Genomic DNA, 26,534 nt, shown 5'->3' on the forward strand with positions numbered 1-26,534 from the left:
TCAGAACGTTGAAACGTCCCTACGTTCGTGTTAGTTGCCTAAAAAGTCAGATCGTGTGTATGCAATACAAACTTATGGCCAATGCTCTTTGTACAAAAGTCCATGGGAAAGTTTGTACAAAGTCTGATCGTGTGTATGAGGCTTTATACATCACCGCGTTCTTGACGGTCGAAAGTTGAGCGAATTTTTGTGTGACCGTGTGTATGCAAGACAAGCTTGAGCGGAATTCCGTCTGAAAAAACATCCAAGATTTTTCTGATGGAAAATCCGCTCGTGTGTACAGGGCATTACAACTCCATCTAACTGTTTAGATGTTGAATTTTAAAAGCAGTGGCAACCCTGCTGATCTCACAGGTTTGCTAATCTAACAGAAGTTCGCTGCTTTTAAAATTCCTCATCTAAACATTCATACAGAGTTCTAAGTACTGTATTTGATGATATAACCTTAGCTTACTGTTAAAAATACGAGTAAAATGCAAAACTCCGGTGGGTGTAACAAGATGTCCGCTTCCCCCCTTCTCATGCCCCGTACACACGACCAGACTTTTCAACATCAAAAGTCTGACGGAATGATTCCGGCAGACCATTCGATCGTGTGTGGGCTGCAGTGGACTTTTGATTTGCAAAAGTCTGACAGACTTTAGAAATGGAACATGTTTCAAATTTTTCCGACAGAACTCTGCCGGACCCAGTTCCTACTGAGAAATCCGCTCGTGTGTGTGCTAGTCTGACGGACTAAAACCGACGCTAGGGCAGCTATTGGCTACTGGCTATGAACTTCCTTATTCTAGTCCGGTCGTACGTCATCACGTTCGAATCCGTCGGACTTTGGTGTGATTGTGTGTGGCCAAGTCCGTTCATTCGGAAAGTCCTTCAGAACTCTGTCAGAACTCCGTCAGAACTCCGTCGAAAGTCTATCAGACTTATGCCGGCCATACACGGTTCGAATTTCGAAAGAATTTTCTTTCGAAAATCGTATCTAAGAATTTTCGTATGAATTTCGCACCATTAGTGGGCTGCAGCAACAGCCGATTTTCGTGCGGAAATAAAATTTGAGGAATCGGACATGTTGGAAATTTTTAGAAAAACGAACGATTTTCTGATCAATGATGGGAGAATCGTGCGAGAAACGTAAGAAAATGTACGGAGATAAAAGAAAATGTACGGAGAGAAAAGAAGATTCCCAGCCAAGAAAATTCTTTTCTGTAGCAACATGAGGTGAAATTGAAGGCTTGGTCGGCCGAATTTCGAAAATCAATGGTGGCATCATCGGATCACAAAAAAAACGAATTTTCTGATTTTGAAAAGAAAATTCGTTCGAAATTCGACCGTGTATGGCCTGCATTAGTCTCTCGAAAAGTCTGGGCGTGTGTACGCGGCATCAGTGTATCCTTACTATGGAGGAGTGCGGGGGTGTAGCAAGATGGTGGCGACGAAACTTCACTTCCGTTACACATTCTGACGGGTCGCCAAATCTGATGAAACTCAGGCTAGCTGGTAAGTGTGCTGAGAAATTGTTGTTTGTAATTTTCAATTTCTTCCCCTGTATTTCTTTAGACACCATAGCACAGAATGAGGACAAGTTGCTGAATATTTCTTTATTGATTTTTTTTCACAAACATCAAAATTCCATTTCAAGTTTTGATAAAAAAAAAAAACAGAAGAGTTGTGGAATGATTAAGAATCACACATGAAGTACATTAAAGCATGGCTGAACACATCTCATGAAAACATTGGTGTTGATTCACTACTAAAGGCAAAAAGACTGTGCACGTTGCAAGTGCAGTTGTACCAGAGCTTAGTAAATGAGGGGAAGCTCTGCTGACTTCTCTCATCCAATCATGTGCAAACAAGAATGCTGTTTTTTGTGTTTTTTTGTATTTTCCTTGCATGTGATTGGGTATATTTTTGCACAGTGAAGCTTCAGCTCATTTACCAAGCTCTAGAGCAACTGCACATCAAAGTTCAGTGTCTATTTGCCTTTGGTAATTCAACCCCATTGCATCGGTATTTGGTCTTTATGTATTTTGTTTCTGGTTTCAATGTGCTTTTTCCCTTCCGTCATAGGAAGACGGGACTTGTATCATTATGTACTGGTGCCATTTTCCGTTTGTTGCCCATGTATTATCACGGTTGCCCATGTGATGACCACCTTCTGTCACAATTGCTGCCACACTTACCTATGTTTTATAGCATATTATAACGGAATCCTCTGCAGGTCTGTCACTAATAGACTGCATTCCTAAAAATTGGCCTTCTCCACTTAGGAGTCTCAGACATAAGGGTTACAAAAATTCCCACGTGTATTTATGGCCAACGTAATCTAACATGGATGGAGTTTGCCTCCACTGGGTTAAAAGAAGTCTACATCTGATAAAATTTATATAGTCGTGTTTTTCTAACAATTGATGAACGGTTGCCATATGCCCTTTGCCCACTTTTATCAATTATTTCCCTTATCCAGTCCGATGCACATGACTTAACACCTGAAAAGTTCATATTTAATACTTAAAATGCTTATAAAGAATTCAGTTACTTTGGCAGCAAAGGGTTGTTTACAACACAGGCATGCATGGTATTTAAGGGAACATCAGTAAATGCTATAGAACATAGTATTCGTAGGCAGTGACAGCCAGGGCTGTCTTTAAGGCAGGGCAAAAGGGGCAGCCGCCCTGGGCCCTGTCATTGTTGTGGGGTCCAGAGCAATTCCCTCCTCCCTTGAAGTTTTAGTCCTTTGCCGCTATTAATGCTGCCCAGCTCTGCCCTATTGTTGTGTACAGATGACTCACCTGCAGACCCTGTGTTTACATGTAAATAACCGGCATTTATATGTAAATAGCTGCATCTGGCAGCATAGATATATAAATAAAGGCGGCATTCATATGTATGCCCCCCTGCAGTGAGGAGATGTTGTGCTGTTACCTCTAGCAACCAATCAGTGAGCAGTATAACTGTACAGTAATCTCTAGCAACCAATCAACAAGCATTAATCATGTGCTGCAACATCTAGTAACTAATCAGTGAGCCGTAATGCGTGCTGTAACCTCTAGCAACCAGTCAGTGAGTGGTAATGATACACTGTAACCTCTGGCAACCAATCACAATTGTTGCCTGATCTGATAGAGTAAATTGATTTTAAGTCTAGCTGCTATTTATTATATGTCTCAGAGTAGGTGGAAATTGTATTGGGGGGGGGGGGGCAAGAAAACGTGTGCCCAGGGTCCAATCGATATTAAAGATGGTCCTGGTGACAGCCACCTTAAATTTGTACCCAAAGGCAATAATTTTGGATAGCACGTGGAAGAGTTGGAACCCCTGTTGGGTTTATATGACTGCCACAACCAGCTGTGGAGCTAGCCTGTGCATATTATACTCATGTCTTACTCCACCACTTATTCTATCAGTCCTTCTCCAACTTTCATCAATACATTTTAAGCACCCTTTGACCCATGAAATGTGTTGGATATTTGTTTGGGGCAGATCTATGCTGATAAAACTTAGATTTGGTTTCCAACTTTAGGTATGGTGTTCCATCCTGGTTTCTTCGGTTCCTATCAGACCCGTTCCTGCAGAACCTTCAGTATACCATATGTGAACTGCCTGTCTATTGCTCAACACATTGTAAGACCCCATTGCATCTTGTGTGGGAGGACTTTCTTTTGGAACCCAGCACCATGAGCCCTCATCTTTAAGGTTTTAATTGTTAATTGTGTAACCACTGGCAAGGCACATCTCTATTTACCTCGAAAAAGATTCCTACCGGGGCACAAAGTGAGGGAAAAGCCGAAATTTTGAGCTGTCACCAAACAGAAATGGAGGATGAATCTCCCAATAAGGACACCTGGTCAGATTTCCCTTATTTTAAAGAGATTTCCCTAGGTGCAAAGCTTTTTCCGAGTTCAGTTTCCTTTAGCTGCTACATGCTAAGGAGGATGGGAGGCCATACATATCGGACATGCAGGTAAGGGGGAAGTGTAAAATTTCACTCAATGTGCGTGCACCAGTGTAGATTTTTTCTAAAATTTCGATTACAATTTTGCTTTTCTGGGCCAATAAATACTTAGGGGCAAACTTATAAAGCAGTGAATTGCCAAACATTCACTAGTAGTGAATCAACCATTTTAAAACACCTGTACCAGGAAGATGCACCTAAGGTTTTCAGATTCAGAAAACAGATTCACCGTTTTCTGCATATGCCCTTAAACAGTGATATTTCTTCAACAAAGATTGTTTATGGTAAACCTGTTGGTACCTGAGTAAGGTCCAGAAGTACAATGCAGGAGCAAATCTTGCTTGGATATACCTTTACATGCCGTCTTCAGTGCTCTGGGTACCCCAAATCCTGGGGTCTTGTAATCAGCAAGCTTAGATATTTTCTTAAATCCCAACCCTTCGGCCTCCTCTGTGTCCCTATGTGTTAATAACTATGAAGGATGGGCCTTACTGCTCCATAAGAGCTTTCAAGAAATTAGAAGAGAATGGACCAGCAACTGACACTTACCAGAGAGTATTAAAGTTTGCTCATTGTAGGGCCCTGCCCCTGACATATGGAGTATCCAGAATACTGAAGACTCCATGCAAGCTTATATCTCAGTACTACCCAAAGCCTACATTATAGCTCTGGATCCTCATTATCTTCAGGTTTTCAAACTTGGCATTGCAACCAAAAATTGCCTATGACACTTAATTGTCACATCTTCTACAATTTCCCTTGCATATTCATCCTGAGATGTTTATACCTACAGTTCCTTCTCCTTGTATTGTAAACAGTGAAGGAGAATTAAGACTTGTCCCCATCTTGGTGGACAAAGCACGTTAGAAGAACCTTCAATGAGAGCCTTCCCTTTGCAGGAGTATTGTCACCCATTGACCATGGGCCTTCTGATCCCAGATTATATGTAAACCTCTTCAGTCCTTGACTTATTGTTAATGAGGATCTTCCCAGGAGCCATGGGTCATCATCATGGCTCTTTTTAGTTGTTCATAGCTGACAAACATGACGATGTTCCAGGAGCCGAGTCTGAGGAAAGCTGGCATGAATCTACAGAGAAAGAGAGGGCCATATGGCAGTATCAGTATTTTGGAAGGTATTAGGAGATGCACCCCCCCCCCCCCTCCTCCTGTCCTTTAGCCCTTGTACACACGGTCGGACATTCCGACAACCAAATCCGTCGGATTTTGTCCGATGGATTTTGTCCGAAACTGTTGCATACACACAGTCGGACAAAGTTGTCAGAAAATCCGATTGTACTTAACGTGATGACGCTATTTTGTTAGGACGGGACTACGTTCAGGCTAGTAGCCAATAGCTGTGGTCTAGGAATTTGATCTGAGCATGCGTGGCACTTTGTCCGATCGGAATTCTCTACACATGATCGGACAAAGTCTGATCGGATCATGTTGTCGGGAAATTTTATAGCCCAGCTGGAAAACTTGGTCCGTCGGATACTCCGACGGAAACAGTCCGATGGAGCCCACACACTGTCGGATTATCCGACAACACGGTCCTATCGGACATTGTCCATCGGAATGTCCAACCATGTGTACAAGGGCTAAGACCTTATGGGGAATGATCTGTGGCCAGTGGGTGTAGGTAACGCCTTGGCATCAGTTGTCAGTGGGAGTAATCAATATCCCAGGCTTGGGAGTCATTTGGAGTAAAAATGCCCCAGGGTTGGTGAGCAGTGTAAGTAAAAATTGGCCTAGCGACTGTGGTTGATGGGAGAAAAGTCAGTGCCCCTCATTGGTGAGAGGAATAATGCCCTATTATTGGAGTGAGTGGAAGGAATAGTGCCCCATCATTGGGGTCAGTGGGGGGAATAGTGCCCTATTATTGGTGTCAATGGAAGGAATAATGCCCCATCATTGGTATCAGTAGAAGGAATAGTGTTCCAAGAGCCAATAAAGTCAAGCAAAGGGCTGCATTAGGCTCATGGGCCACAGCTTTAGGACTGACCTAAACAGCTATTTTCAAAAACTTAAACTCTGACTATGTCAGTTATGCAAATATCAATATGTTGTCACCAAGATTTGTTCAGAAGTCAAAACTCTGGCTACCCTCATTACTCTGCTCCCACTTCTCTAATGGACCCTCCGTGTCATGCACACCCCCACTAACCAATAGTGAGGTGCAGCAGGCAGAAGGAGGCAGGCCAGTTCTCTGACTTTGGGCTTGAATTTGCTATTTGCATACCTGAGAGCCTTAGATCTGAGACAGCCCAGGGTGCTCTGAAAGTTCCATTATTTTGCTGACGTTAGACTTACCCCTTGTAAAATGCAGCACTGCCTTCTCTCACCACCATGGTGAACGCGCAGTTTATGGCATTCTTGTATTGGCCGGCCGTAGAGTTCATGTATCGTGTTTTCACGACATCCACAGGAGACGCCACCACCGTTGTGCAGAACCCAGCGCCAAACGCAGCCACAAAATGACACGGTAGGTTATCTGGAAGATACAAAATTGGCCTTGTCTTAAAAAATTCATTCAGTTTAGGTCAAGTAGGGTTATGTAACCCCACATTTTAAAGTATCTTATTTTATCTTGTCTGGTATCAGTTATATATTTTTTCCTAATAACTATGAAGACAATTAGACTTTCTTTCCCTTTACAGAGTCCCATGATGATATATGATAGTTTTCACAAGACATTAGTTCGGGCTGTAGCCTAGTACCAAAGGGATTCATAGGACATCATTCAATGGAGTGGCGTATGATGCAATTGTGGGTGTAGTCAGAATGGGAACTGTGTATGGAAAATTGTAAGCCTAATGCCCCGTACAAACGATTGGACTTTCCACCTTCAAAACTGTGTTTTTTTGTTTGTAGGTTGTTGGCTCAAACTTGTCTTGCATACACACGGTCACGCAAATGTTGGCCAATAATTACGAACGTGGGAATGAGGTGACCTACAAGACATACGCCGAGCCGAGAAAAAGGAAGTTCAATAGCCAGTGCGGCTCTTTCTCCTTGATTCCAAGCATGTGTGAACTTTTGTGCGTCGGACTTGTGTACACACAATCGGAAATTCCGACAACAAAGTTTGTTGGCGGAAAATTTGAGAACCTGCTATCAAACATTTGTGGACAGAAAGTCTGACAGCAAATGTCTGATGGAGCATACACACGATCAGACTTTCCGACAACAAGCTCACGTCCAACATTTCCTGTCGGAAAATCCGATCATATGTACGCGGCATAACTCTCCACCAAACCAATTTTTTTTTATTCTAAGAAGAAAGAGTTCAAATCCCTGTGAGGTTCTAACCTTTCATAGCGCTACCAAATATGTAGTATGGAGCATTTTAAGAGATTAAACATTGAAGCTTTCATGATCCATTGGGTTCCTTCGTTAGGCTTTATACAATGTTTGATGGTCTCCTAATTTAATCCCCTGGGCATTCTGGCACCTGTCCATTGGTATCCTGGCTGGGTTATATAAAATGCATGAGGATCCCCCCAATGCATGGAAGACAGTGGACTGATTCTTTTCTGTCTGGACTTCACCAGAGGTACTTTGGTTCTCTAAATATATATATATATATATATATATATATATATATATATATATATATATATATATATATATATATATATATATATATTTAGAGAACCAAAGCACAGTTACAGTGGCTGCATTTGATGGGCACAGTGGCGGTATTTGATGGCACAGTGGCGGTATTTGATGGCACAGTGGCGGTATTTGATGGCACAGTGAGGCTGCAATTGATGTTTTTTTTTTTTTTAGAATTTTTTAATTTGTTTGCGCCCCCCAAAAGTTTTGAGCACCAGCCGCCACTGATATAAAAATTAACAGGGTGTTTAAGGATGACCCAACAGTAATATACTATAGCCCATAATAAATACTTTAAATATACAAAAATACAAAGTCATCCATTAAAAACATTACATATCAATATAAAAATCAGAAAGTATAATAGCAAGAGTCCACTAGAAAATGTCAACATGTTTCACAGCTTTATGCTCCTTACTCAGGACTTCAGGTTTCTTCATAGAATAAATGCAGCATAAAGACTGTGAAATGTGTTGACCTTTTCTAGTGGATGCTTGTCATTATATCATCTGGTTTTTATATTGATATGTAAGGTTTTTAATTGTTGTCTTTGTTAATAAAATGTTTTTTTATTTTTTTATTTAAAGTATTCATTATGGTCTGTAGTATAATACTGTTGCGTCATCCTTAAACGCCCTGTTCGTTTTTATATATTGGTTGCAATCTGGTTCTCTCCCCTTTGGGGGGAGAAATAGGATTACTCCCCAAACTGGTGACTTGTAGACTTGTAGCACTCCGAATCTAGAGGAATAGCAGAACACTGTTCTACCTTTTTTGGGGCATAGTTCTCTCTCTCTCTCTCTCTCTACTTTTTAAATACTTCCATAACCTGTTTAGGCATGCACCATCATCACCCTGTATGACTAAATGTTCCTTCAGTAAAGTTGTTATCCTTTCAAAAGGAGCCTGGTACCATTCCGTACCAATGGTGGGCTACACTAAGCCCTTGTATACACGGTCAGACATTCCGACAACAAAATCCGTCGGATTTTGTCCTACGGATTTTGTCCGAAACTTATGTTGCATACATGCGGTCAGACAAAGTTGTCGGAAAATCCGATCGTTGGTAACGTGATGACGTTATTTCGTTACAACGGGACTACGTTCAGGCTAGAAGGCAATAGCTTTGATGTAGGAATTTGATCTGAGCATGCGTGGCACTTTGTCCGATCGGAATTCTCTACACACAATCGGACAAAGTCCGATCGGATCATGTTGTCGAAAAGTTTTATAGCCCAGCTCTAAAACTTTGTCCATCGGATATTCCGACGGAAACAGTCCGATGTAGCCCACACACAGTCGGATTATCCGACAACACGGTCTGATCGGACATTTTTTGTCGGAATGTCCGACCGTGTGTACAAGGGCTTAAGCATGGGTTTGTGCTCAGGGATTAGTTTGGACTGTAGTAGGCAGATAGTGTTGGCTGGATAGAGTGCCTGGGTTCCAGGTATTCCAGGCTGGGCCTGGTCCAGGGTGTCCAGTAGGGACAATGTCCCCATAGGGAAACTTGGGCTGCCAAGGAAAAGGAACTACAGTGTTTCACTGGGATCACCCAAGCCAAGTAGCATGTAGTTAATGATAGACCACACCTTCTCCCGCTATACTACCTGAGCACTGATATGACCGTTCATAGACGGGCAATTATTATGGGTGAAAACTTTTATTACCATTTAAATGAAAGGCTCATGCAATCAGCTGTTATCTGCTAGAAGAACATGTTCTGACCCTCAAACAGAACTTTGCACGATCCAGATAAGCCATGTTTTCTCTGTGACTGAAGAGACCCTTCATTAGCACAATACAAACTATTCCTGGGTGGTGCCATGGTGGTTGGTAAGCACAAGGGATAAGCAAAAATTTCAACTTATATCTCTCAGAAATTCTGGTAAAATTTGTGTGATTTGGGGGAAAACTTTGACATTTTGGTGAAATACGTCGGGAGTCAATGGGGGAAGCAAATTTAAGGTTGTTTTTAAAGCATATCCAAACCCAAAAACTAAAGTTTGATATGACAATGGCAGTCTTTAGGCAGTTTCCTTACAACAGGCTTTTTTTTATATATACTGTTGTCTGCTCAGACTAATAATGAAGAATAGACCCTCAGTGTGGGCTATCCTTTTATCTCAGCACTTGTTCTGCATCTGCAACACTGTTTAGTGCACTGTCTGTTAGGTTGAGCATTTATTAGGCCCAGTTCACACTGATGCGACAATCTCACCGACTTTGGAGCACGTCACATCAGAAGTCGCACCCCATTCAGTGCAATAGAGCCACACTAATTCTAATTCTAGTGCCAAAATCCACTTATTAAACTTACGGTATTTTATAAATTTTTCTTAAGGAAAAAAGTAGACAGTGAGAAAAAAATGAAATGATAAAATATAAATAATTGTGTGTGTGTGTGTATATATATATATATAAACAATAATGTACATAATAAAATTATGTACCTTATGTAATTAAATAAAAAATAAAACATTTAATATAAAGTGACAGTACAACAATAAAAATCAAATACACAAAAAATCTAATCAAAAAAAAGGAAAAAAAACACTAATCAAAAAAACACTAATTAAAAAGAAAAAAGGCTAAACCACCCAAAGCACACGCTTTAAAAAAAAAAGAAAAAACAATATTTTGCCTGTATGGGAGTCCTTCTCACCTGTCATCAGTTGATTGTTTAAAATGGCTTCCTTGATGAGGTCGTAGGTCACCAGCTCTGCGCAGTTGACAATGGCGTTCCGGGTGATATTAGGCATGGTCCCTACACAGGAAGGAACACGTGGATCAGCCATGTTATATGGTACATAAGAAGAAAAAATGTAACTGAGTTTTTTTTTATCCTTCGTATGTTTGTGTGTTTATGTGCTGTTTTATTTTTGTTCTTAATTTTTTTTATCAATTTTATCACTACTTTTACTTTATTAATTGAATTCTTTTATTTGCCTGTGGACGATGCAGTGCAGCCCAGTTTGCATGGGCATAGGTTTTACAAAGTGAAATTTGTGCTACAAATAACATTTATTACCCAGTGGCTAAATTAGATGGGACCTATTCCTTTCCCCTTCCCACTCAACCCCCATAAAACTCATAAATGGCTGCAAACATACTTGCCTTGGCATTCCACAGTGGTTGATCACATGACCAAAAGATGTCACTTTTGGTGAAGAGAAAGATCGGAAATCGGAAACGGTTGGGTTGGGCATGTGACTGGACACTGTGGGGTTCCAGAGCAGCAGTTTCTCCAGCCAGAGTAATGCAGGCCATACACGGTCGAATTTCGAAATAATTTTCTTATCAAAATCAGAAAGTTCGTTTTTTTTGTGATCCGATGATGCCACCATTGATTTTCGAAATTCGGCCGACCAAGCCCTCAATTTCACCTCATGTTGCTACAGAAAAGAATTTTCGTGACCGGGAATCTTCTTTTCTCTAAATTTTCCTTTCTTATTACATTTCTCGCACGATTCTCCCATCATTGATTAGAATATCGTTTGTTTTTCCAAAAATTTCCAACATGTCCGATTCCTCAAATTTGATTTCCGCACGAAAATCAGCTGTTGCTGCAGCCCACTAATGGTGCGAAATTCATACGAAAATTCTTAGATACGATTTTCGAAAGAATGTATGTATGTCCGCCATAAGTATGTTTGAACTCTTGCTTCCATTTATGTGTTCAAACCAGGCCAACAGCTAAATACACAATTGAAATAAATATACGCAAACCGTTTTTTTATGTCTTAGGATATGTAACTGTGTTCAGCCAGTCTTGTGATCCATGTGTCCCTGTACAACTCTGGTCAGCAATATCACTTATTTTCTGCTGTAGTTACAGCTTGGTCACACAGCCATATCCATTGGACAATGTAGGAGAAGCAGTGGACTAATGAGTCCCATCATCCTGCCAGCATGTTCAAACAGTTGACTGACAGCATGCTCACACTAGAGCTCTGATTGGCTAACCCAACCTTTCCAAATCTGGGTGGCTATCAAGACAAATCTGTAGTTTAAAAATTTTTTGGGATAGAGTGGGAAATGGTTAAAATCCATGTCAGCTTTCTTTAGCCATCCGTGTCCCATTGAGGTTATTTCCCTTTAGTTCCTGTCCTGAGCACACGACAGGAAGTGGAAGGAAACCTCTCCCAAAATGAGTGAAATTCTTTCTTAGCCCTTGTACACACAGTCGGACATTCTGACAACCAAATCTGTTGGATTTTGTCCGAAACTGTTGCATACACACGGTCGGACAAAGTTGTCAGAAAATCCGATTGTACATAACGTGATGACGTCATTTCGTTACGGCGGGACTACGTTCAGGCTAGTAGCCAATAGCTTTGGTCTAGGAATTTGATCTGAGCATGCATGGCACATTGTCCGTCGGAGTAGGCTACACATAATTGGAGTATGTCCGATCAGAGCATGTTGTTGGAAAATTTTACCGGCAAGTTGGAAAACTTGGTCCGTCGGATATTCTGACGGAAACAGTCCGATGCAGACCACACACAGTCGGAATATCCGACAAAATGCTCCGATAGGAAACATTCCGTCGGAAACTCCGATCGTGTGTACAAGGGCTTAGACAGCTGTCACTGAAACAAGTCTTCCAATTGGAAGACTTCCCCCCCAATTCCTGGTGACAACTCATAATTTTGCATGTCCTCTCATTTTAGGTTCTAGTGAAAATGGTCACCAGAATAAATAGCAAGGAGATAAAAAGAATAAATAAATATCAAAATAAATAAATAGCAGTCTCCTTATGGGAAGATAGATAGCGATAAAAACTTGACAGGGGTTCTAGCTATTCTACACTCCATAATTCTTTTTTTTAAATAGGCTTTTATATACATTTTAAATAATTTAACCCATGGCAAGCACTTAAAGTGCTGCACACTCCCAAAAAAATGAAGTACACAGGGCATGCGTAGTACTTCCTGCTCTTCTGCCCTGTTGCTGCCCTGCCTACTGCTCTCGCCCTTGCCACCAATTCCCGGCTGTCAAAATGGCAGCCGGGAGTTGCTGTGTAAATACAGCAGCTGTTAGGTTAGCTCCACATCTATAAAGGTGAGGGAATGTGTGTAAATTGCACGCATTCTTACACCCGCCGTAAAAAACATTCTGCTGTTTAGAAGATGTGCAAATCGTGGGGCTGCAGTTTCAGAAAAGGAGAGGGGACCTTTTCCCTGCATTTTCCACAGGTACAGCAGCCCATTCAAATGAATGGCCTGATGTGCCCGGGCAAATGCGGCCACAGAGAAACAGAAGATGAACCTAAGTTAATAACTGTTGCTGTAAAAAAAAAAAAAATGGACATCTGACACAGTGTTTATAAACACCATTCAGTTGAGAAATAGAGAGATACAAAGTAGCATTATTACTTTTACATCTACTTTGTTTCATTCATCTGCATATCAAAAGGGATGCAATTCAATCTGCTGTTTAATCCTCCAGGGCACATATGTCAAACGTGGCTGTTGCACACAGTTTTGCAGTCAGAATATAGCAGGGTAGTGGTGGTTGCACACTGTGCATAGCGCACACCTAAACCCTGGACTCTGTACACAGCACACCCCAAACTTTATATTCTGTACATAGTGTACTCCTAAACACTGCACTCTGTACATAGTGTACTCTGCACTATGTACAGCGTGCACCCCTGAACTCTGCACTTTGTACATATTGCAACCCTAAATGCTGCACTCTGCACATAGTGTACCCCTGAACTCTGCACTCTGTGCTTAAGGCACCCCTGGAACTGCACTCTCTACATAACGCACCCCTCTACCATGCACTCTGTATATAGTGCACCCCTGTACCCTGCACTCTGTACATAGCGCACCCCTGTACCTTGCACTCTGTACATAGTGCACCCTTGTACCCTGCACTCTGCACATAGAGCACCCCTGTACTCTGAACTCTGTACATAGCACACCCCTGTACCTTGCACTTTGTACATAGTGCACCCCTGTACCTTGCACTCTGTACATAGTGCACCCCTGCACCTTGCACTCTGTACATAATGCCCCATAATGCCCCCTTGTACCCTGCACTCTGCACATAGAGCACCCCTGTACCCTGAACTCTGTACATTGCACACCCCTGTACCTTGCACTCTGTACATAGCTCACCCCTGAACCCTGCACTCTGTACATAGAACACCCCTGTATCTTGCAATCTGCACATAGTGCACCCTTGAATCCTGCACTTTATACATAAAGCACCCCTGAACAATACACTCTGTACATAGTGCACCTCAACTACAAATGGCCCCTTTGAGGGCAATCATACTGCTGATGTGGCCTGCAATGAATTTAAAGTGGAGGTCCACCCTAAAGTGGACCTCCGCTCATCGGAACCCCCCCCCCCTCCGGCGCCACAATTGGCACCTTTCAGGGGGGAGGGGGGTGCAGATACCTGTACAGTACAGGTATTCTGCACCCACTTCCGGGATAGCTCTCTGCGGAAAGGGGCGTAGATTACGCCCCTTTCCGCAAGTGCCCGCCCCTTTCCGCAAGTGCCCCGCTGCCTGCTTTGAAACACACAGATCCCAGAGGCAGCGGGGACCGTCCTTATTGCGCAGCGCGATTCGCGCATGCGCAGTAGGGAACCGGGAAATGAAGCTGAAAGGCTCCACTTCCTGATTCCCATACCCAAGATGGCGGTGGCAGCACCCGACAAGACGATCTAGAGATCGGCTTCGGGTGCCGACATCGCGGGCGCGCTGGACAGGTAAGTGTCACTATTTTAAAAGTCAGCAGCTGCAGTATTTGTAGCTGCTGGCTTTTAAAAAAAAAAAAAAACGCGGAGTCCCGGCGGACTCCCGCTTTAAGTTTGACACCCCTGTTAGTTGAACCTGAAAAGTAAAGAAAATATTTTTTTTTAAATACTATTGGGGTTATTTACGAAAGGCAACTCCACTTTGCACTGCAAGTGCACTTGGAAGTGCAGTCCCTTTAAATCTAAGGGGTAGATCTGAAATGAGGGGAAGCTCTGCTGATTTTATCATTCAATCATGTGCAAGCTAAAATGCTGTTTTTTATTTTCCTTGCATGTCCCCCTCGGATCTACAGAGACTTTACTTCCAAGTGCACTTGCAGTGCAAAGTGGATTTTCCTTTAGTAAATAACCCCCATTGTGTTCCCATTTAACCTCCTTATCAACCCTTCATTTTGCTTAATCAGTCCTTTATTCCCCTTCTCCCCTATAACTAATATTTTCCTGTTGATTTGTTTTCTATTTTTCTACCTATCAGTATTTAAACATTTATTTTATTTGTTTGTTAATTTGTTTAGTTTTGCATAAAAGTGAGAGGTTAAAGATATAAGCTATAATTTGTATTAACAAGTAAGTTATTAGTACACAAATAATTGAATCTGGTTAGTTCTTTTCTTATTCTAACTTTTACTTTATATCTCATTTTACTGTAGCTCAGATGTTGTCTGTTGGCCGGTGTGTACTGCTACCTTTCCAGAGTCCTCGCAGCCCTTCCTCCTTAGCGATGGTCTTGTAGGCGTCCATCGTCCCGTTATAGCGATTGCTACCATCTATGACTTTGATGTGCGCCTGGAACCTCACTTTAACCACATCTGTCGGCTGAGCGCAGGTGACCGCCAGTGCGCCTGTGGTGGATCCCGCCAGGAGTCGACAAGCCACACCAGAATCTGGTAGAAGAGATTGGATGATTTTCTGTTATATGTCATTCTTGTACATGCCAACTGTTTAAGTGGCAATGAGATTTGGCCCTTTAAAGTGGACCTATTATCACCCCTCCCCACAACCCCCATAATCCTGCCCATCTGATCCACAAGAATCACAAAAGCTAACATCTTGGTATATATAACTTTTGCTATAGAAACAAGTCATCTCGGGTCCCACCATAGGTGGTCCATGACCACCTTCTAGGCCAGATGTCTTCAACCAAGGTTTCTCAAGTGGTTGCTTGGGGCTCCTTGGCGATTTCTGTCCCTCAGATAAGTAACCAATGACACCAGTGATGTTTTTAGCTATCTCTAAGGTGGGGGGGGGGGAGGGGGTCTTCCCTTTTTTTCCCAGGACCAGACAGTTATTTACATTTTTTTTGAAAATTCTTTCTATTGCAGTATTTCAAGTATGAGGTACATACTCTGTTTCCCTGAAAATAAGACCTAGCGTGATTGTCAGTGATGGCTGCAATATAAGCCCTACCCGGTTTCCCAGAAAATAAGCCCTACCCTGAAAATAAGACCTACAAGGACTTTAAAGAGGGATTTCACTGTGAAAAAAATATATAAATACTACAGCTGCTGACTTTTAATAAATGGACACTCACCTGTCCCAGGGTCCAGCGATGACGGCAGCCGAGGCCGATCGATCACTCGACTCTCGGATGATGCCGCCGCCATTCTAGGTGAGGGAATCAGAAAGTGAAGCGTCGCGGCTTCACTTCCCGGTTCCCTACTGCGCATGTCGTGCAGAGCAATAGGAATGGTCCGCGCTGTCTCTGGGACCCGTGTGTGTCCCAGCAGACAGCGCGCCGGGACAGGAAGAGGCATAGACTCCCGTGGGAGTCTATGCCCGGAAGTAGGTGCAAATACCTGTCTTAGACAGGTATCTGCACCCCCCCTCCCCCCTGAAAGGTGCCAACTGTGACACCGGAGGGGGGGGAGGGTTCCGATGAGCGGAAGTTCCACTTTAGGGTGGAACCCCCGATTTAACTAGGGCTTATTTGGGGGGTAGGGCTTATATTACAGCCATCACCGACAATCACACTAGGTCTTATTTTCGGGGGAAACAGGGTAATACAGCCTATTGGGCATACCCAGGCTCGAATCTAGAAACAAAGAACAAACCTGAAACAAAAACAACTAAAACCACCCAAAAAAATAAAATAAAACAACTTGGTACGCTCTAACCACCTATGCAGGTTGAAACATACATGTTTTTCCCAATTAATCTTCAGAGCCTAGCTCACTATGGAGATAAATACTCCTTCAGAACATGGATACCAGAAAATTAACTGTCCAGTATGACACAAGTTCAAAAACCTAAGAATTAGTGAATCACCATGCAGGATATAAGCAAATCATCTAGAGAGTCCACGTTTGTAGACGGAGATTCCACCAATATGTCCCACATTTTCTGGAATTTCTTAGCACAACTTCTAGACAAGTAAGTGGCCTTATACAGTGGGAGGGCAAAGTTAATTAACCGTTTCTAAAAACTGATGGATTGTGCAGCAGAGGATTTCCAACGGAGTACAATGGCCTTGCGTGCATAACAGACTAATAATCCCAGGAGGGTTCTGACTGCTCGACTATGAGCCAGAGAGTCTACAGGACCCATCGGGCACACCTCCACCATCCGTGGGACCTGGATGGTGATGACAGTGAAAATAACTATAGTGACCTCTTTCCAAAAAATTTCTATTTTGGGACAGGATACATTAATAAAACCCGCTGATGGATCAGCACACCTCCAGCAGGAAGCTGCGATAGATGGATATATTTTATGTAAAGGCGTGGGCGTCTAATACACTCTATGCATAATCTTAAACTGTATTAATCTATCCCTTGCGGAAACCAATTGTGTGAAGGAGCATTCCCATGCGTCTTCCCAATCCTCCGTATCCAGGGTAGGGAAGTCCCCCACCCATTTAACCTTAAGGCCGCGTACACACGCGGGGACTGTTCGGCCAACTTTGTCCGCTGAACAGTGTTTGGGCGGACAGTCCGCTCGTGTGTGGGCTTTCAGCGGACAGTTTCAGCAAACAGTCCGCTGAACAAGGTTTTTCGGAAATTCCGAAAAACTGTCCGCTGAAACTTTGTTTCAGCGAACAGTCCCCTCGTGTGTAGGCTTGTTCGTCAAACTAAGTTCCGCGCATGCTCAGAAAGGATTTACACACCGAAAGTTATAATGCAGTGTATAGGACGTCGTATTTTTCGTCCCGTCGTACGTGCCGTTCACGTCATCGCGCACGGTTTCAGCAAACTGTTCGTTCGTCGTGTGTGGCCATGTCCGTCCATGCTAATTTTGAGCGGACTGTTTGCTGAAACTGTTTGACGGACAAAGTTGGGCGAACAGTCCCCGCGTGTGTACGCGGCCTAAGAGTTTCAAGTCCCGTATGTATATTAGGCAACAACTCTTTATACAGTGCCTTGCAAAAGTATTCACCCCCCTTGGCTTTTTACCTATTTTGTTAAATTACAGCCCTTAGTTAAATTTTTTTGTTTAATCTGAATTATATATGATGAATCAGAACACAATAGTCTTAAAGAGGAAGTAAACCCTGATGAGTTTACTTCCTCTTTCATTCCCTGCAAAGGCAAAGCATAATGGACTACTATGCATCGCATAGTAGCCCATTATGTGTCACTTACCTGACACAGGAGCCAGCGAAGTCGCCGCTGTCCCCTGTAGTCCGCCGCATCCATCTTGCTGGTGGCGTCTCGCAGTTCCGCCGCTGTCATTCGGCGAAGCCGCGATGACGTCACTCCCGCGCATGTGCACGGGAGTCGACACGCGCGGCAACTCCATTCTTGGAAATGCCGCGCTCAGTGCGCCTGCGCGCCGCTGTCTACGGCGCATGCGCCGTAGACAGCGGTTCCCGTTTTCGGGCAAATATCTCCTAAACCATATAGGTTTAGGAGATATTGCTTGGACCTACAGGTAAGCCTTAATCTAGGCTTACCTGTAGGTCAAAGTGGTTTGTAAGGGTTTACAACCACTTTAAAGCGGTGTTTTTCATCTGTAAAAAAAATTTTTTTTTAAGTCAGCAGCTAAAAAAAAGTAGCTGCTGACTTTTAATAAGGAGACTTACCTCTCCAGGGCGCCCGTAATGTCGGTCGCTGAGGAAGACATGTCCCTCGGCTCTCGGGTCCCAGCGCCGCCATTCGTACTAAGGGAAACAGGCAGTGGAGGCTTGCGGCTTCACTGCCCGTTTCCTACTGTGCGATGTGTTAGGGAACACACAGTTCCCAGAACACAGCGCGCCCCATTACCAGAAGACCGAAGATCACCGAGGAGCAGGAAGAAGGCAGATTAGGAAGACTGCCTAGCAACAGCGATTTGTGACCAGGTAAAACATTTTTTTTTTTTAATGTTTTTTTTTTTAATGTTTTTTTATAATATTAATGCTCTTTTTTTTTCAGGGTGGCCCTACACTTTAAGTTGAAGTAAAATTAGAAAAATATATACATAAATCTATTTTTCAGAAATAAAAAACTGATAATTGGCATGTGCGTATTTATTCACCCCCATAAAAAGTTCTGGTGCAACCAATTACCTTCAAAAGTCACATAATTAGTTAAATGATGTCCACCTGTGTGCAATCTAAGTGTCACATGACCTGTCATTACATATACACACCTTTTTGAAAGGCCCCAGAGGCTGCAACACCTAAACAACACTAACCAAACACTGCCACGAAGACCAAGGAACTCTCCAAACAAGTAAGGGACAATGTTGTTGAGAAGTACAAGTCAGGGTTAGGTTATAAAAAAATACCCACATTTTTGATGATCCCTAGGAGCACCATCAAATCTATCATAACCAAAGGGAAAGAACATGGCACAAGAGCAAACCTGCCAAGAGACGGCCGCACATCAAAACTCATGGACCGGGCAAGGAGGGCATTAATCAGAGAGGAGCACAGAGACCTAAGGTAACCCTGGAGGAGTTGCAGAGTTCCACAGCAGAGACTGGAGTATCTGTACATAGGACCACAATAAGTCGTATGCTCCATAGAGTTGGGCTTTATGGCTGTCAGAGCTGGCTTAGCCCTTCCTTCTCTGGACTGACTGCTCAGCTGTCGGCTAATTGCCAGCTCTCTTCTCTCTCCACAGTTACCAGCTGTTCCTGATCATGCTCGTCTGACCTGCCTACTTAAAGCTGTCCAGCTCACTTCATCTCTGCCTTCGCCTTGGTCACATCACAAGAAACCATCTCCTGCGGTTCTGTTTTAAGACTGGCTTGCTGACATCCCTTCTGGCTCCTTATCCTGCTTGCTGTTGCTCCACTTGGATCCCTGACTTCTGGCCTGGCTGATTATTCAATCTGGTTATTGAACTCTGGACTGGCTGACTACTCGATCCGGTTACTGGACTCAGGCTATGCTTTGACTAAGCTTACTCTATTTACCTTTTTATTTTTTTTATTAATAAACAAGTGTGATTTAGTTGTACTTCTGTCTCGGGCCGGGTTCATGGTTTCTGACAATGGCAGAGTGGCAAGAAGAAAGCCATTACTTTCAGCAAAATGGCACGTTTTGAGTTTGCGAAAAAACATGTGGAAGACTCCCAAAATGTATGGAGGAAGGTGCTTTGGTCTGATGAGACTAAAATTTAACTTTTTGGCCATCAAAGAAAACGCTATGTCTGGCGCAAACCCAACACATTACATCACCCAAAGAACACCATTCCTGGGACTGGGAAACTGGTCAGAGTTGAGGAAAAGATTGAAGGTGCTACATACAGGGATATTTGTCCCGTCCCTCCAATCAGCTGTCAGAGCGTTCCTCACTGAGCTCTACGGAGTGTAACTTCAGCTTTCTGTCCCCTTTTTTTCTCACAGGCTGTATAAATTATAGACGTTGAATGACTGTAGAGAAGAGAATACTGCAAATATACAAGTACAACTTATGTAGGAGGACTTGTTTCATCTCTGGGTATCACCTGAGGCCAGTCACTTCACTGGGTATATGTGGGGGTTTACAACCACTTAAAGGATAGCATCCATGTTACCCATAGCAGCCTATTTTTTCATAGCTGTAATATGATTGGTCAACACATAGGCACATCCCTCTAGACAGCCTTTTTCTTAGGCAAGGCCAAGAATGTCCACCCAAAGGGCTGTTCAGACTGTATAGCTTAAAGTAACCAATCATATTCTCTTTTTTTATTCTTCCAAACTACACTTGAAACGTAAAACAGAGCAGCTAATTATTTGCTGTGGGCAAGTGTTCTTTTTTCCATATGCATGCAAATATGAAGCCTGGTGACATTAGCATAGAAGTAGAGCTCACTTTCAGATTGGCGGCAGTAGAACTGCTTCACAGAGTCATACATCCCAATACGGATTGAAGCGAAGGTCATTTGTCGCTGCAGACCAGCCACCAGGCCATTGTAGAGGCTGGCAGGACCTTCCATTTTCACCATGGTGGTGATAGTGCCCATCACGCCCTTGTAGTGTGCCACACGGACACTGGGCTCGGCTAAACATTCTCCTTGTATCTGCAGATGGGAAGACATGAGATTAGATGTTATATGGGCCCATGAGGTCAAGGGGCCTAAAAATAACTGCTTCTCCCCTTATTACCCAGCTGTGCACACATTGCATGCTTCAAGCTGAACATCTACAATATAAAGCAAAGACTGCCTAGAAACTGATCCAATTCTTTAGCTGGACACTGATACCCAACCAGTCAGTGATAGTGTGATCTTCAGCTTTTTGAATGTTTCCAAAATTTGCCCATATTAATGGCCCCTATCTTCACCATAACAAAACATCCAGAACTGTGTTCTGATTACATGTACTGGTCTATACATTATACCATTGACCATCCAGTTTAGAAAGTCTACAGGCATTGCAAGCTTGTGATTATGGGTCATTAGACAGCTGGATCTGAGAACTAAGAACATGCACAGATACACATTTCTAGTTCACACCTGAAATGCTAATGTGCTTGTGGCAAGGGACATTGTGCTTAGGAATATTATTAGCCAGATTTCAGAAACCATCTGTTTAAGCTATTTTCTGTTTCGTCCATGACCCCCCCCCCCCTTTCTCCCAACCCCTTGGCTACTTGTGTAAAGTAAATCGATTTGGCCATGGATCCTGTGTTGTTGGTGGGTGTAGTCAAATGCAAAGAGTGGCATAAGAAGTTGGGATAGTTATATGGGCAACAATGTTGTTGTTCATGGTTCCACCCAAACCCAACCCAAGTACATCTGCATTATAAGCTTTAAGGGCTGCTGTTACAAGTTCATTAAATTCATTAAACTGCAGTGCATTGCTATAGGCAAGTCCACCCTAAAGTGATTATAGATGAAGCCTGATGTAGAGTTGCCACCTTCCCTTTAAACCCAAACTCCTTTGAATTACACAGGTTCTGAGGCTAATTAAATGCAGATAAGGCACCAAGTGAGTTTAATTACCACCTTAATCAGCCACAGAACCTGTGTAATTAATATGTGTATTCGGGTTTAAGGGATGAGGTGGCAACCATAGGCTGGTGGCCTATGCCAGCAAACCCCTGGTTCCTTGTATGTCTTGGATACCCCACGAGTGAGACTTCCTTGCCATAGTTTCTACTCCATTCTTGTCAACTTGGAGTTTTTGGTGTTTCTGCCACCTTTGTGTGTTTGTATTCTCCATAATATAAAAATAAACATTCTGGCAGGGATGAAGGGAGCACCTTGCCCCTCGGACTCGATGCTGAGATCTTATCATCTCACCAATAGAGTCCCCATGAGATAGAGTCTACCAAAGACTTTTAGGTAAACTGGTCTCAGTGAATAGAAAGAGCCCTCAGGAAATGTAGAGTCCCCTTTGTCCCTGCCAGTGTCACCCTGACACCGCAGGACCAGTTCATGGTGGAAGCCAATGAATCCACCAGTGTGTTTTTGGATTGTGAGAGGAAACTAGATCACCTGGAACAAACCATGTTATTGGGAACTCCCCCTCATGCCATACCTGCAGTCTGACTTTGGCGGTGTCTAGGGGGAAGGTGACCAGATCCGCTATACAGGCCGCTGTGCCAGCACCGAAAAACTTCACCATGAGGGTGGGGGGAACCTCAGAAGGTTTCAGTCCGACCATGTTTGATTGATATATGTTTTGAAAGACGTCACTTCTTAACTGGTCACCTAAAAACATATAACGTAATAAAGGCCATATTAAAGAGGGGACAAGGTAAATCAAACAATGAACTCATTTTCTAGGAAATGTTACAGTACTAAAGTCATATGGTGCAAGCAATTTAGCTTTATCTGAGTTTTTTTTTTATCAATAGAGCTCACATGTGTGCTTGTGGGTGTCACTGCAGTCTGTATACATGGCTCAGCAATTGGTGTTATCAGATCACTGGCAGTATATTGATGCCACACAGTGGACCAGCCTGCTGTACTATAGCGATACCCAAAGGTGCCCTAAACCTAAAGGAATAACCTTTACTTTTGTTAGGACTGTTCCTTTAAAGTAGAACTAGCGTTAGTGTAAACTTAATATGAAAAAATATACCTAAGAATTATGTACGTTCCATGTATTTATAACCTCTTATGCCGCGTACACACGATCGGATTATCCGACGGACAAACCGCCGGACTTTACAGTGGAGATCCGCTGTAAAGTTCATTTTGAACTCGGATCCAGGTAGACGGAACTAGCAAAGGAGGTAAATGTCCCTGCCTCCATCGGCGAGATTGACACCTGGTATGGACTTAAAGGGGAAGCCCTAAGCCAAAAAACGGTGTGGGTGTCCCCCCAAGGTCCATATCAGACCCTTATCCAAGCACGCAGCCCAGCCGGTCAGGAAAGGGGGTAAGGACGAGCGAGTGCCCCCCCTCCTGAGCCGTACCAGGCCACGTGCCTTCAACATGGGGGGGTGCTTTGGGGAAGGGGGAGCCCTGCGGCCCCCCCACCCCAAAGCACCTTGTCCCCATGTTGATGAGGACAAGGGCCTCTTCCCGACAACCCTGGCCGTTGATTGTCGGGTCTGCGGGTGGGGGGCTTATCAGAATCCGGGAGCCCCCTTTAATAAGGGGGCCCCCAGATACTGGCCCCCCACCCTATGTGAATGGGTATGGCGTGCCATGTACCGCTAGCCATTCACCTGGTGAAAAAAGTGTAAATAAAAAAACACAACACAAGTTTTTTAATTAATTTATTGGACAGCTCCAGTGGTCTTCTCTTCTTCCGTCTTGGGGGTCTTCTCGCCGGACTCCTCCGCTATCTTCTGCTCTTTTACTAGCGGAGGAGCCCGGCTTTCTTCTTCGTCGTCGCCGCCGTCTGGGGGTCTTCTTCCGACTTCGGGGTCTTGTCCCACTCATCTGGGGTCTTGTCCCACTCTTCAGGGGTCTTGTCCCCCTCTTCGGTTCTTCTCCCGGGCCTCCGCTTTCTTCTTCCAGCTCTTTTACTAGCATTAGCCCGGTCTTCTGTCTCCGTCGCCGCCTTCGCCCCCGCCCCCTTTCCTGGCCGGCCGGGCTGCGTGCTCAGATAAGGGTCTGATATGGACTTTGGGGGGACGCCCACGCCATTTTTCAGTGTAGGGCTTCCCCTTTAAGTCCATACCAGGTGATGGGGCTCGTGAGGTGTCAATCTCGCCAATGGAGGCGGCGACATTTACCTCTTTCTCTAGTTCCGTCTACCTGGATCCGCGTTCAAAATGAACAGACTTTTCTCCGTGTGGGCAAGTCCGTTCATTTCAAAAGTCCGGCGGACTAGTACACAGACGGCCGGATTGTCCGCCAGACAATTTTGAGTCAAAATTTCTTTCTAAGTCCGCCAGACTTTTGGGAAAAATAGTCCGCTGGAGCCCACACACGGGCGGATTGTCCGGCGGACTCTGGTCTGCCGGTCCAAGTCAGCCGGATAGTCCGAGAGTGTGTACGGGGCATTACAGAGATCATACAGAGATCATAGTACACCTCCTGACAATGCCTTCATCCCTTTTTCTCTTCAGAAGGAAGGAGCCATCTTTGCTCAGACATCATTCCAGGGTCACCATCTACTTACTAATATGAGGTGTTGGCTCAAGGAGTACACAGTCCTTGGGCCTTTGTAGGTCTTGGCACTGTGTACTGATTTTTTGGAGCTCAACAATCAGGATACCCATTTCTAAGATCTGATTTGTTAGTGTACCAATTTCTAGGATCCCCACTATCTGCTTGATTTCTGGGTTCCCCCCCCCCACTATCAGTGTATTTGAATTCTGGGCCCCCCAATTGAATTGTACTGACTTTTGGGACCTCCACTATCAGCTTGCTGATCTCTGGGACTTCCACTGTCTGTGTAGTGATTTATTGGACCCCCACTATCAGTATACCAATATCTAGGACCCCGACTGTCATTGTATCAAATACTGGGACCCCCACTATCTGTGTTCCAATTTCTAAGACTCTACTATCAGTGTACCAATATCTAGGAACCCCACTATCTGTGTACGCATTTCTGAGACTACATTATCCGTGTAATGTGTATAAAATGGTATACTTGTTCAATTAGCTATAACCCAGTAAATATTTGTAGCACCCTGATATTCAGGCAGGGTTGCTCCTAAATTTACCTGGCAAGAAAAGAAAAGAAAAGTAGAACAAGCACTGCATATTCTAAATGGCATGTAAAAACAATTGCTACGACTAAGGCTTTTGCCGAAACGCGTCAGCTTTATTGTTTTACTGTCACTCTGATGTACCAATAAACGACACTTCAAGGATTACAGTGTTGTCGGCTCTTCTTACTACCATGTAAAAACAATTGATTGGTGAGAGAATGATACAGTTCGCTTATGAGTTATTTGAATTCTCAAACCTATTGGGTTAATATTTTCTCTAATATATCTCTGTAAGGATTCAATGTGAGTCTTGGAACTCATAAGCGGACAGTATCATTCTCTCACCAATCAATTGTTTTTACATGCCATTTAGAATATGCAGTGCTTGTTCTACTTTTCTTTTTTTGTTATGTACATTTTGACTATGTTAATAAATTTATATGTTTTACATTTCTTTCTTTTTTGTATTTGTGCCTTTACAATCCCACTAAATAGAGGTCTTTTTGTATCAGTAAGGATAGGAACACAATCACCTTCTCACCACACTTCCGTACTCCGTGGACACCAGAAATGACGTCACAAGGCTCCACCTGACGCGGTGTGTCACTGGTCACTTGACTTCCTCAGGGATAGGCCTGTGACGCCATTTATGGTGTCCATGGAGTACAGAAGTGTGGTGAGGAGGGGATTGTGTTCCTATCCTTACTGGTACTGCGGATGTGACCAAACTATATGTAAGCCGTTATTGAATACATTTTGTTATAGGACCCAACTGTCATACTTACTTGAGTCCCCACAGTCTGTGTACCAATTTCTGTGGCCCTACTATCAAGTGTCCTGATTTCTGGGAGCCCCACCATAAGTAAACCTATTTTTAGAACCCCAACTGTCAGTGTATCGATAACTGGAACCCCAACTCTTTGTGTACAGTCAGTATTGCTTTGTTCTGAGACAAGATGAAGAATCCTGCTGAACGAATATCATTTCTATAGAATTTTGAACCCTCAAGGTTGTCCTGTGAGACCCCTGAACAGATACCTTCATAGTCTAGTTTCCTCATCTTATCTCAGTGACGGTGAAGTGAGAACAGGCAGGATTTGGGTGAAGGGTCAGACTTGTTGACTTGATATAATGAATGCCAAAAGCTGTGAAATGTGACCTCCATCAGGTATGCTGACCACCGAGGAACGGGGTGAGGCACCGCAAGCAAGAAATTAGATCCATCACCATTATCCTGCCAAGTCAGAGTTCGGAGTCATGTCCTGTCTTCTTGACCCACGCCAATCACATGCACACCACTGAACCACTTAGCGTCACTTATTCTATTAAAGGGTCTTTAATGTCAGCATTCAGTGGATGCTAGAGAATAAAACTACATTGTTGGGACAAGGTCCATTAGCACCCAAGGTGAAAAGTGACTTTTCCCATGAGTTATGAGCTACTACAGCAGAATCAATTGAAGGTCCTGCTCTTTTTGTGCCCCCGTCCTGCTGAAGCACCCAAGGTGGATGCCTCTTCTATCTCTTTGCCCAGCCTCCACCCAGTAGATTCCTATGTCTCTCAGGGAGAGTGGAAATCTCTGCTCTTCTGTTCCTGGAGTTGCACAGCTGCCATGGCCTTAATAAAAGCACCCTGCTCTCAATAGTTAATGCAGAACATTGATGGAGAACAGGAGCACCCCAAGGTGGACAGGGACACCTAAAAACCCAAGATGAACAGG

General features: G+C 43.6%; 1 protein-coding gene across 1 annotated transcript in view; it reads right to left on the bottom strand.

The window, feature by feature from the left end:
• Window positions 1–1,583: 1,583 nt before the first annotated feature.
• Window positions 1,584–26,534, bottom strand: part of LOC143927269 (dicarboxylate carrier UCP2-like) — a 32,654-nt gene continuing 7,703 nt past the window's right edge. The window contains exons 2-7 of the mRNA XM_077451273.1: window positions 22,237–22,409; window positions 20,567–20,774; window positions 15,033–15,230; window positions 10,235–10,336; window positions 6,265–6,445; window positions 1,584–5,041 (exon numbers count right to left, since the gene is read on the bottom strand). Coding sequence (XP_077307399.1) covers window positions 4,927–5,041; window positions 6,265–6,445; window positions 10,235–10,336; window positions 15,033–15,230; window positions 20,567–20,774; window positions 22,237–22,362 — 930 coding nt within the window. The 5' untranslated portion in view covers window positions 22,363–22,409 and the 3' untranslated portion in view covers window positions 1,584–4,926. The remainder of the gene's footprint in view (window positions 5,042–6,264; window positions 6,446–10,234; window positions 10,337–15,032; window positions 15,231–20,566; window positions 20,775–22,236; window positions 22,410–26,534) is intronic.

Source organism: Lithobates pipiens, unplaced genomic scaffold (genome assembly GCF_037356315.1).
Source record: "Lithobates pipiens isolate NorthernLeopardFrog02 unplaced genomic scaffold, aLitPip1_a1.2 Scaffold_23, whole genome shotgun sequence".
NCBI classification, from domain to species: domain Eukaryota; kingdom Metazoa; phylum Chordata; class Amphibia; order Anura; family Ranidae; genus Lithobates; species Lithobates pipiens.